Source organism: Labrus bergylta, chromosome 22 (assembly GCF_963930695.1).
Source record: "Labrus bergylta chromosome 22, fLabBer1.1, whole genome shotgun sequence".
In the NCBI taxonomy this organism is placed as follows: domain Eukaryota; kingdom Metazoa; phylum Chordata; class Actinopteri; order Labriformes; family Labridae; genus Labrus; species Labrus bergylta.
The window spans coordinates 21520994-21532955 of record NC_089216.1 but is presented as its reverse complement, the minus strand read 5'-3'; the positions used below and the strand labels follow the sequence as shown (position 1 = coordinate 21532955).

At 38.2% G+C, this 11962-nt stretch overlaps 2 protein-coding genes across 4 annotated transcripts; both read right to left on the bottom strand.

The window, feature by feature from the left end:
* Nucleotides 1-94: 94 nt before the first annotated feature.
* On the bottom strand, nucleotides 95-2824 carry si:cabz01076231.1 (calcium-binding protein 2). Of its 2 annotated transcripts, none has more exons than XM_020642789.3 (8): nucleotides 2685-2824; nucleotides 2403-2465; nucleotides 1999-2113; nucleotides 1381-1411; nucleotides 993-1136; nucleotides 721-830; nucleotides 353-500; nucleotides 95-233 (listed from the first exon to the last, which is right to left on the bottom strand). In XM_020642789.3, exons 2-8 carry the CDS (start codon nucleotides 2462-2464, stop codon nucleotides 205-207), a joined length of 639 nt encoding a protein of 212 aa, XP_020498445.1. In that variant the 5' UTR covers nucleotide 2465; nucleotides 2685-2824; the 3' UTR covers nucleotides 95-204. The 2 variants fall into 2 exon arrangements, with proteins under 2 accessions (XP_020498445.1, XP_065806715.1); XM_065950643.1 differs by having other exon boundaries at nucleotides 2673-2783.
* A 1354-nt stretch (nucleotides 2825-4178) lies between these two features.
* tmem88b (transmembrane protein 88 b) lies at nucleotides 4179-11166 on the bottom strand. Of its 2 annotated transcripts, XM_065950486.1 has the most exons (4): nucleotides 10730-11166; nucleotides 8489-8860; nucleotides 6279-6574; nucleotides 4179-5425 (listed from the first exon to the last, which is right to left on the bottom strand). In XM_065950486.1, exons 2-3 carry the CDS (start codon nucleotides 8852-8854, stop codon nucleotides 6287-6289), a joined length of 654 nt encoding a protein of 217 aa, XP_065806558.1. In that variant the 5' UTR covers nucleotides 8855-8860; nucleotides 10730-11166; the 3' UTR covers nucleotides 4179-5425; nucleotides 6279-6286. The 2 variants fall into 2 exon arrangements, with proteins under 2 accessions (XP_065806558.1, XP_020498453.1); XM_020642797.3 differs by lacking the exon at nucleotides 4179-5425 and having other exon boundaries at nucleotides 5683-6574.
* Nucleotides 11167-11962: the final 796 nt, after the last annotated feature.

The following is an 11962-nucleotide window of genomic DNA, read 5'->3' as shown; positions in this document are numbered from 1 at the left end:
AATAAGTTTATGTATTTAACAGCATAAACCATTATTACCACATAGTAATCATATCATTTCCAATCTTTCAAAATATCATTTACAATTATAACAGAGATAGGCACATATTGTTTAAGTCTACACCTACATTACCAAATGAGTCGTATCAACTTTATATGTGGAATAGAACAGATAGTATGTCCTCTCCTTGTTGTCAGTTATCAGCTAGCGAATGGAGAGCATCATCACAAACTCTAAAAAGGAGAGAAAAGACAAAAAGAGAGAAGTCATCACTCATGTTTCTGATTGTGTGTGACCAACAATCCTTTAACAGTTAAACATTTGGACGTGAAGGTGCATGAAGTATTCTGACCTTCAAAGTCGATGTTTCCATCCGCGTTGATGTCCAGCTCCTTTAAGATTTCCTCTAGTTCTCCTTTCTTTAGCTTCTCCCCCAACAGTGACTTAATGGCCTCTTTCATCTCATCCTGGTTGATCTTTCCATCCCCATCAAGATCAAACTTTTTAAAAAGAGATTGAAAGAATTCATTTCAGCGAGATGACAGTAATGACTCAAATTAACAAATTCACTTTTATTGGTTGAAATGTTTCTACTTATCATTATTCATTTGAAATAATTCACTGCGATGCAAAGACTCCAACTTCAGACCTATGTGATTAGTATAAATGTGCTGACAGTTCTTTCCTCTTGGTATAAAAGGTGTATGTTTGTTGACTGACCTGTACAAAAGCGGACTGGAGCTCTTTAAGTCCGAGCATATGAGCAGTCTCTCCCATCATCCTGGGTCCCATCAGTTCAACAAAGTCTTCAAAATCCATCAACCCCCCCACTGTTAAGAAGACAGTAGTCAGGGGTCAGGGCATGGAGTGGCAAAAACAGCCCAAACTATTGTTTTTTCTTTAAATAAAGGTCAAGTTTAATTTTCAATGTAGAATACTCTTATTTTTCTTCCGGTGTTTAATCAATATTAAAGCATTTCTCATGTGCTCACTTCTCATTTTGATTTGTTGTACTATCTCCAGCAGCTCCATCTCTGTGGGCATGTATCCCATAGTTCTCATGCATTCAGCCACATCCTTGTAGTTCAGGTATCCATCTTGGTCATAGTCAAACTCTTTGAAGGCCTCTTGTAACTCTGTAAAAAAAAGAGATCACAGCTGTAAGATCAACATCACAGTCCTAATTATCGTCAAAAGAAAACAGCAAGAAACTGATATTTTCTGTTAGTTACTCTCCCTTGTAACTATTTCACTTCATAACCAATTACTTTTTAATTGTATTTCATTACATTTCATATTACATTTGGTGTGGGCTTTCTGAGATGTAAAAATAACATTATAACAATGGTAATAATGTTGAGCTGTAGCAGGTACACTTACCATCCAACTCAGCCTGAGCTAATTCTCTGTCCTGCAGAAACAAAAATACAACATGTTGGATTCTACATGTAAAGTTTTAAAGATATCAGAGGACAGTTGCTTTTCACAGCACAATGAGAACAGAAACATTTGAAAGTTCAAATAGGTGAGTGTTTGCCAAAGCTCTTCTTTTGGATTACACTAATGAAGTGTGGCAGTAAGCCTGAACTAATGAGCCACTAATACATCAGACACACCAAGCTGAGTGATCGCAGCTGGAGAAAGATCAGGAACAGAACTGTAAATATACTAACTTCCACCTCATGCCTGCTGTTTGATGAATAACACACAGCACCTTTAAGTGAAGAGTTATGGAGCACCTTTTGGGTTTCATGATCAAAATGTTTTAAACTCAGCAATTTGACTGTAAATAAAAAATGAGGGCAATAATGAACACAAAGGGTGTTTGAGAGGACTACAGGTAAAGATTTTAAAATAAAAGGCGCACTTACATTAAACTGTAACTTTGACTATTTTCAATGTGTGTTACAGTACAGGTCAGTTGAAACATGAATAGGTAACCATCACATCAGATGGCCAGTGCATAAACATCACAACATGTGGCTGTGAGAAACTTACCGCCCCAAACACACTGTTGAGCACAGTGGTGTAGACTTTGTTCATACTCTCAGTGCTCTTCTTTGACTTCTTTGATGATTTCTTGGGTGTTTCAGACACTGAGCCACCTTCTTTGCTACAAAGTGAATAAAAAATAAATAAATAGGATTTGAAAAGAAAAAAAAATAAACATGAGTGCACATATTTTATTTTCAAAACCTAGAATATACATTTTAAAACATTCAAACTCTCAATATACATCAGCATATATTTATATTATTCTGAACTATACCAGATGGAAGGATGTTTTTCTAGGGTTATAAATTCAGTAGATCAACTAAAGAAAGGCTGTGCATTTTAAAATACTGAATTATCCATCAAATCTAGAAACTTCATAAGATAGTGTAGGAAACTCACAAACTTACCCATCAGTTGATGCTGAATCAACAGAAGTTGTTGAGGGTGTCCTGTCCCCTGCCTTTGACATGCTGATAAATAAAGACACAAGGTCAGCGGTTACCAACAAAAGAAACTGCATTTTCCATGTGTTTGTTACACATGTTGGGACACGTTGAAGAAATATTTTCATTAATCCTTCAACAGAAAAGATAACAAGGAGTAAAATCTATTTTTGTTTCTTTGGTTCCTCTGCTATTTCCAAAATCTTAAAAATGAATCTAAATGAATGTGAGTACCTGTTTGCTTACCTTTCCCAGATGATGAATGAGACAACAAATAGAAAACGAGCTTCTCTTCCTCCTTGAGTGGTGTTCCACTTGTGTTGTGAATGGCTGCTCAGTATCCTGTCTGCTCAGTTTTTCCTTCTCCCCTTGACCTTTCCACCAGGAAGGCTTAACAGGCTCAACATGCAGCCAACGATTAGAAAGCAAAACGTGGCACGGCAGTGTGACTGATGTGACTTTCAAGACGTCATCTGCCTTCCAGAATGAAATAGATAAACACAGTACTTTTCAGAAAACTTCAAAATAAAAAGTCCACTGATTGTTCTAATATTGATATATTATTAGTTCTAAAAAGTAAAATATATCCAGTTACATACATCTGCAACCTTTCCATTTACCAATATATTTTCCTCCAAAATGAAAAAAAAGGAAAGGTCATTCCTGTACATTAAAGTGTACATTAATCTGTTTCCCTCCAGAACTAATACGCCCCCCCTCCCAAAGGCACTGACGGAACTGATGGAAGATATATCTAATGCAATTGATAAAAAGAAAATGCCGTGTGGATAGACTTAAAGAAACAAGCTTTTGTCACCATAGAACATGACTTATTCACAAAACACCTTAAAAAAAATATTATTTTAATTGTATTATAGGTCATGGTTAAAATGTATAGGCCTATATAAGTTTTGGGGCGCTGGTGGTGCTGTGGTTAGTGCGCCTCATGTACAGAGGCTGTAGTCCACCTGTGGCTCCTTTCCCGCATGTCATTCCCCTCTCTCTCTCTCTCTCCCTGATTTCAAACTCTATCCACTGTCCTATCTCTCCATTAAAGGCACAAAAAGCCCCAAAAATAAATCTAAAAAAAGTATATATATAAGCTTTAAATTAGGGTTATTAACAAATAGAAAAATAACACACTACAGTTAGTTTAATAATCCAAAACTTCAGCTCACACCTTTTTCTTTTGATTTGGAGATTACTAAATGTAACTCTGTCAGCTAACAATGCCAGACAACATTCAAAGAGCATCCAGCACTTTGTCCTAAAGAAAACTCCTTTATGTTCTTCAACATTAGCTTTAGAACATTTAAACTTAGAGATGTAAATTATAAGTTACCTTTGTAAAGACAATAAGAATATAACAGGACAGTTAATTGATTGTGTTATCATGGTAAGCTAGAATCGGAAGAAAACATTAAAATTGTATTCAACTACCTTATTTAAAACATTTTGATGAAACAGATGGAGTTTAAAATTCAAAATTCCTGAATTATAATTTCTGAGCTGCCAAGATATGTCACAACACTTGTTGCTTTTTACAATTAATAATTATTTCTTTAAACATCAGAAGATTTTTCAGAGAAATGATGTAGTGAACTAAAACTCCACCAAATGGCGCCAAAGGACATCATGTGTGATCTTTTAAGAAATCAGTGTGACAGCACATTTGTTGCTTTGCAGTGGCAAAGATATTTACATTTTACTTGTTGCAAGTACTAATATAGCATTCTTTTGTCTTGTCTATAAGTGAAACATCAGAACTTTCATTTATTCATCATTTCATACAGTATGTTTAGGCACATGAAGTGCAGGTTGTCTGTTGGTTTCAGGTCTTCTGGTGCCACCATGTGGAGACATGAATCCATTCACAGCCACTAGAGGCAACAGCAGAAATTGCTTTCAAATAGCAGTAGTTGCTAATAATGAAAGGAATAGTTGCTAATAATGATCAAATACAAATGATGTGCCGGGAAGGGAATGTGCCGTGTGCTCAATACATCATGAAGAATACTTTATAACATCAACAACACACTCATGTCAAAACTAGAATGGATACCTAAATACACATACTTTATACAGTCCTCTGCTACATGATGAGGTGGTTTGCAATTTTTTTTCTAAACTTGTAGAACAAATGATTTGTCACCCATTCACAATAGCTTTTGGTTTAAGTAACGTTATGTTATTGGGTTGTCAATGGATACTGATCAATTCCTACATTAGAACCTGATTCATTTATGATTACAGCAGTAGCTCAGTCTGTAGGGACTTGGGTTGAGAACTGGAGGATCGTCGGTTCAGGTCCCGGTACGCACTATAGTCACACTTCCTGAGCACTGCTGAGGTGCTCTTGAGCAAGGCACTGAACCCCCAACTGCTCTGGTGTGCTCTCTGTGTAGCAGTGTGTAGCAGCCACACTCTGACATCTCTCCACCAATGTATGTCCACAGGACCTGTTTGTGCATACGTGTGATATGGACCCATTGTGTGTGAGAAGCATGTCCCTATAAATAACAGAGTGTAAACCTGAATTTCCGCTCAGGGATTAATAAAGGATTTCAAAATCAAATCAAAAAAAGATTATCACATTTCGCCAGTATTTTGCAACATTAAAGAAAGTACAAATGATTTTATCCAAACTGTGTGTGATCCTGCAATACACACAAGCACACACCCCTCTGACCTCTCATACGTCTTATTGAGTCTTATAAGAGTTGTAGAGTTGTAACTTAAAAATGATTTCAACTTTTAAGGTGTTACATTTCCATCCAGAAAATCCAACATTTGCTTGCAGGTCTCTATGAGCAGTTCCTGTAAGATCTCACATGCAGGAGGTGATTGTCTTCAGAAAGCAATTATTATCATTAACAGTTGAATAATAATTATATTTGGTTATGTTTTCATCCTTCAGATGCTGTGAAGATGTGGAGTTCCAGAGCTGGTTGGTATAACTGGATTTTGTAAAAAAAACAGTGTGAACTCTGTAATGAGAAACAGAAACAGTATTTGTCTTTTTTTCTTATTATCTGATAAAGTAGGATTAAGCTTTTGCAGTGATTTTGTATTCCTTTAGAATGATAATGTAAAAGCAATGGGGAACATCATAAGCTGTAACTCTGGTGTTTTTGCTCTTTCTGTGCATGCATTCATTTTGTTGCTGTTTGTTTGCTTTTTAAATTAAATCATTATTTCCTTTTCTGATTCATGCTGGACAACACGGACACAACTCAAGCTGAATATAAAAACTTTATTCATAAAATGAATGAATAAGAAAAATTGGAATGACTTTTTGCAACAACTGAACATGAATTGAATTTACAAATATGTTTTAAAAATAACATAAATGTGAAAATAAGGTAGATATAATTGTTTTTTAGATGTGCTATGTGAATGTTTATTCAGAAAAGTTAAAGTTATATTGAGGTCTGGGTAGAAACTTTCTTTTTCACCTCATCAGTCTGATTATCAAACATACTTTAGTATTGTCAAACCATCTCTTACTTCAGTGATGGTTTTTACCCTCTGCATGTAATCCAGTTAGAATAACCCATTTACAATCATATAAACTCTGTGTCACTAGGCCCTTTCAACTTTAAGTAACAAACTATTCAATAATGATATCTCAGTGTTGTGAGTAAGACTTAACATTGTAACTGGATTTGATGTATTTTGTTACTGTTATTGCCCTTTACCCCCGCCCCTCCCCCCCATCCTCTCTGTTATACATTTTGTTGTTCCATACATTCTATCTTACCATCCCCTCCATCATTGGGAGAAGAGAACATCTCACTGTTCAGTGTTACTTTTATATTCTTCTGTTGTATCTCAGCTCACCCCTTCTCTCACACCCAGACTTTTCCTTTCCCCCCACCATCAGCTCCGTCTCTGCCGCCGCCGCAGCAGCCAGTACCCAGACCCCGGTGAAGGGTCGCCGGCAGGTTTTTGTACACGGCCCGACTGTACGGGATGAAGCACAGGCCTAGCTGGAGATGACGGGCCAGGCGACAATATGCAGCCAGAGCCAGAACCAGGAGAGGGGTGACCAAGAGGAAGCCCACCACCAGAAGAGCTACACAGCCTCCATCAGTCAGCAGGTCTGAACAGTAGGGGGTGGTCCCATGAGGGCGGACCTGAAGAGCAATGAGAGGACAAAGATGGTGTATGTACACAGTGACAATGTCAGACATATTGGTCAATATGTTAAAGCTCAACTGTGACAGGAGGAAGAGGAACAAATGAAGGAGTTCAGCACAGCCGTCCTGAATCAATCCTCATCACCCAAGAAGGGTGAAGTGAACATAAGAAAAGTGCATTTAAAGGCTTCATATGTAATTTTTCACACTTAAATGTAGCAGAAATCAAGTATATCCTCTGAAAATAACTCTGTGAGTCATGACTGTCTACAATGGGTGTAACACCCGAGTCCCACTGTCTGTGATGTTTTTAGAGTTTTCAGAGTCCTATCTTCAGTTTGTTTACATCGCCCGGACGGCCGGCTGACTCCTCCCCTCGTGTATAAAAGTTGTTTAATTGAGGGACTAGAGAAAAGAAGAATAACATACTGTACTCACTGCTTAACTGTGTTTCTAGATCACGCTCATTTCAGGTAAATTTATATGCAGTGTGAAGATACGAGCATAATAAAGATCGCTAGCATTAGCATGCTAACACAACAATGCAGCGCAAGTTGTTTTGGTTTCATGCTGGTGCTCAAGGGCGACATCTGCTAGATGAAAAAAACGCATATAAAGCCTTTAAGTGATGTTTTGGAGTGATGTGGGAGCTCAGGGGAGCATTTCTAGTGAAGAGCATAAAGGGCCAACATTTTAAAGAGATGTGTTTACATGTTTGGCATAAAACTCAATAAGGCAAAATACTTTGATTAATTTGCTTTTTAGTGTAATTCTATACTTTAGATTATATCATTTATCATCAAAATTACTGAAAGGTTTTGAAATGTGTCATCTCTTGATAAATGATACTTTGACACCAGCCGTGTTATGATCCTGTCCTGATATGATAAGATAGAAATGTTTCTTTTTGTTAACATGGAATATTGTTTTGGGTGTGTTGGCAGAATATTTAACTTAAGAAACTGAAGTTAAATACGTAACTCAACTGCCTTTTTGTACTTGTTTTCTTAGCCATTAAAATAAAAAGGTTTTTCCCAGTCTCTATAACCCTCCAGGTCGTTGTTAATCCCTCTCTAAGCTGGTGTCACATGAGGTCTGATTGTGAGAGAGCAGGAGAACAGAGAGAATCCTGCTTACTCTTTAAGAAGTCCACCCACGTTAAGTCCATTGGTATAAAAAGAAAGTCTCTGAACCATGATGACTTGGGTCGCCTACAATGATGCTTACTGTCAAGTTATTCACTTTTTAGTCTTTCATTTTGTTATGTTCTCATTCTTTGCATATGTAATCTTTTTACAGAGTGTCTTCTTCTCCCTGGTTCACCTCAAAGCGATCCTTCTGTGCTCTGACGTCTGGCTCCTTACACTCCTCATTCAACTTTCCTTCATCTCCTCAACATCTGACAAACCCTCGAGCTTATCTGTTTAGAAAGCCTCTCATCACTGATGGAGCCAAACAATATCCTAAAGCCTCAGACGAAACTATTTGAAACTTTGGGATCAAAGTTATGAGATTAGGACTTTAAGATAAAACCATTGATGTTTCCATCTCTCTGTTCTCCTCATGAACAGAGAGATAGAAACATGCAAACTGTTTACTCATGTTTGCATTCATGTGTCTTAACTAACACTGTTGAAAGGTTTCAAATGTCTTGTTAAGTTATTCTGAGGGCGCGGTCACACTAGAAAGCAGCAAGATCAAGGTGCTCATTCTGCACCAAGTCCCAGGATACCAATAGCGTTAGATAAACTTGTGAATGTGAATATCAGATCAACCATCGTAACCCTAACAACCCTAACAGGGTTATTTTCTCCTAAAAAGAAGTCTTGGCTAATGGTAAACTGCCATAGGTGGGTACATGATTGACATGCTGACACCCATTGACCCGGGCTCGAGGGTTAGGGTCCTTACTGTAGAGTGGCAGAGGAAGCCGAACACCACCATGATGAGTGCCGGCGTTAGGATGGTCCCGAACACCAGAGCTGCAAGGCAGGCGTTGATCGCTGCTATAATCAGGTTCTGAGCTGTCACTAGCACCGAGCAGGCCCAGCAGTCCAGGGAACCCCGCAGCTCTAGAGGGGCTTCACTGTCGGCTGCAGAATAAGGAGGCGGTATGACCACACGGGAAGGTGTTTCTCTTCCTCCTCCCACAGCAACCGTGGAGGCCAAGGAGTTAGAGTGGAGGAGATGATGATGGTGGTGATGAGGAGGCAGTTCTTCAGACAGGTCCAAGGCCTGGTGGTGAGCCCCGTTTTCTAGGGTACCAGCCATACTCATGGTGAACTGTCGAATGAAAAAATTACAAAATCAACTCAAGACGTGGGTTTAGATGGAAAATATATTTCTCATGCTGCTGTAATAACATTTTGATAATTGATGTTTGTCTCTAAAGACATTAGTCTCATGCCATGGTTACACAATACTTTTCAAGTGTCATGATTAAAGATCAAGTTTTAAAGCTCAAGCAACCCTGGGTTCATGAAGAGATCATGAGATTATGTTTGTCAGGAAAATGGAAACTAGCCTTTTGTGATGCTATCTGTGAGCTGATACAATCAGAGAGATAATTAGCTGAAATGAAAAGGCTCCACATTGTTAATTGTGGCATGAAATCCAGCTGGCCTCAAAGTGTGTTTAACTTGGGGCGCTGGTGGCTCAGTGGTTAGAGATCGTGCCCCTGACATGGAGGCTGTAGTCCTCCAAGTGGGCAGTCCAGGTTCAAATGCAACCTGTGGCTCATCATCCCCTGCTCTCTTTCCCTGATTTACAACCCTCTCCAATTTAAAAAACCTGTGTTTAACTTGTATAAATTGGTGTTATTCTGCACATTGATTCTGTTGTCACAGCCTGTAAAGATGAAGACAATTATTTATATGGAGCAAAAGTTTGAGAAAATACAAAACTGCCTCACATGTTGATATTAAACAAATGAACTAATGGAAACTTAATGTTTCAACTTAAAAATATTACATTTACAGCACAGCTTGTGTCCTTCTACCACAACAACACATGCTTGGTCCCTTTTACTAAAGTGCTCGTCGTGTTGGAGGAAAAATGAATAATGTACAGTATTATCTCACACTGGGATATTTGTATCATGCTTTATGTTTATCATCACTTCATATACAGCCAGACAGTAAACATCTGTTGAACTGCCAATCAACAGCACAAAGAAAATGTAGAAGAAATTCTCTCTGATGAGAGCTTTGGTACTTTTATGTGACTGATCCATGTCAATCACATTCCTCCAATCATTTCACAACATGTCTGTGAACAACATTTTTTTTACTTCAGGAATTGTGAATCGGGAAACATTGTGCAAAAAGTAACTATTCCATTATTAGCATCACTTCTGAAAAACATCTAATACATGTTTGGAATCTATTGAACCAGGGACTCATGCAAAGTTTCCAACAGATATTATAGGAGGTCTTATAATAAAACAATTATTAAGAGTCACATGTGATTATTTCACAAGCTGCTGCTTTGAATTGCAACAGTTTCATTTAGTCAACAACCAATCCTAAAGCCCTTTAATCAGTTTCATCCTTTTATGTTCTGATCAGAATTCAAGTAGGTGTAACATCTCTGTGCATAAACACTCCTCTAATGATTGGGTATGTTGTATGGACAAATGTTCATTTGAAACTGAAATGTCCCGGCTGTTTCACACTGTTACTGTTATTCTCAAGCTACTTGGCTGGTTTAGCACGTGTTTTTTTACGCGTCTTTCTCCCATTGTTGTCCCAATTGCTATTTTGGAAGTTGAAGGTCATACAGGAAGGACTTGCAGGAAAGTGTGTGCACCCATGTTTGTGACGGCGTCATTGTGACCCTTACTGAAAACACATTTAGACGTTCCGCCCGTTTCACTTCTTAGTATTGTTTGAGATGCATTTCTCTGAATAAGATGTCATTCCATTGTTTGACCCAAATAAAGGAATTCTAAATCTGGAAATATAATGCAATATAGTTATATGATAGTCTTAAGTAGGCAGCTTGTACATCTCATAATTGATTGTCTTAGTTTAGACTTAACCTCAGCAGTTAATAAGGTTTATTTCTGCTCCTCCATTTGAAATGTTATATTAGGACATTTCAATGGTTACATAATAATTTACAGATGACAGAAGCAGCTGCACTTGTACTCACATTGTGGTAAGGGGCAGGGTGCACTTCTTGCTGTCACTCCTCCAGATCGTTCCAGATGCTTTGTTCACTTTTTCCCCAAGAACCTCAGTCAAGTTCCTAAACTTACACAAACTATTACTTCTCTTGAAACAGGGTTATTCACACCTCCCTCCCTTTTGTTGAGAATCTGGAGGTTCTTTAGTTGCAGTATGTTGGCTTCCTGCAGCTCTGGTCTCCTGTTGCTTTGTCTCTTCAGAGTTGTCAGTGGACCTGGTTGTGGTAGAGTTCTTCTTCTTCTCTTTTCTTTCACACATGTGAAGTTGTGCTGTGAGGAAAACCTTTCCAAGCAAGGTGATGAGATAGTAACAGTCTAGAGCTTGTACCTCAGAAGTGCCTGAATCAAAGTTGTCTCACATTGGTCTTTGTCCTAAGTATGTCAAACTGTCCACCCTCCCTTTTTTAACCCCCCCCCCCCCCCCCCCCTCCTCTGCCTCCACACTGCTGTTTCTTTTCTTAACCTCCCTCCATCCATCCAACTCTCTCTCTCTCTCCACCCACCAGGCTTATCAGCCCCCACCACTTTCCAACGTCTCCACTCAGCACATGCATTCCACCTCTCATACCCAGGACATGTTTCACCCTCTTTACCCAGTCCCTGTTTGAGTGGGGGGCAGGGTGAAGCATGTTGGAGGTCAGAGTAGGGCAACTCGCCAGATAAGTTCAGGCGAGCAGAAAATCAGGGGGAAGGGCAGCACAGACATTTGTTTTGAAAGAGTACTTTTTTTTTTATTTGGTTACATAAGAATACAGCTTCATTATACTTGTTGGATGCACTTAAATATGATTCCTTTAGGCATATGATACAAATAAACATTTTTAATTCACATAGAAAATCATTGTGTTTTAAGTTGTGCATTTGTTCTGAGTTTTACTTTTCACTGTAAATGGCTTTGAGTTATCTTCTTTATTTATGACACTTCTCTTCAATAAATAAGCTATATTTATGTCTGACAGTAATAATCAGAATGTTAGAGTACCCAAGGTTTCATAGTTTGAAGAATGCAATAAGTTTACACAAGTTGGGAAAATTGTTCAAAGTAGAAACTCCAAAGACATTCCTATAAAAACTGTTAAAGGCAAATCCTCCTCTGATTGAAAGAGTTTTAACCCTCACCACCCTCTTGTCCACTTCCAAAAAACTGCTATAAAGAAGTACAGATTCATATTCTTTTCTGATTTTTTCTGCATAAATCT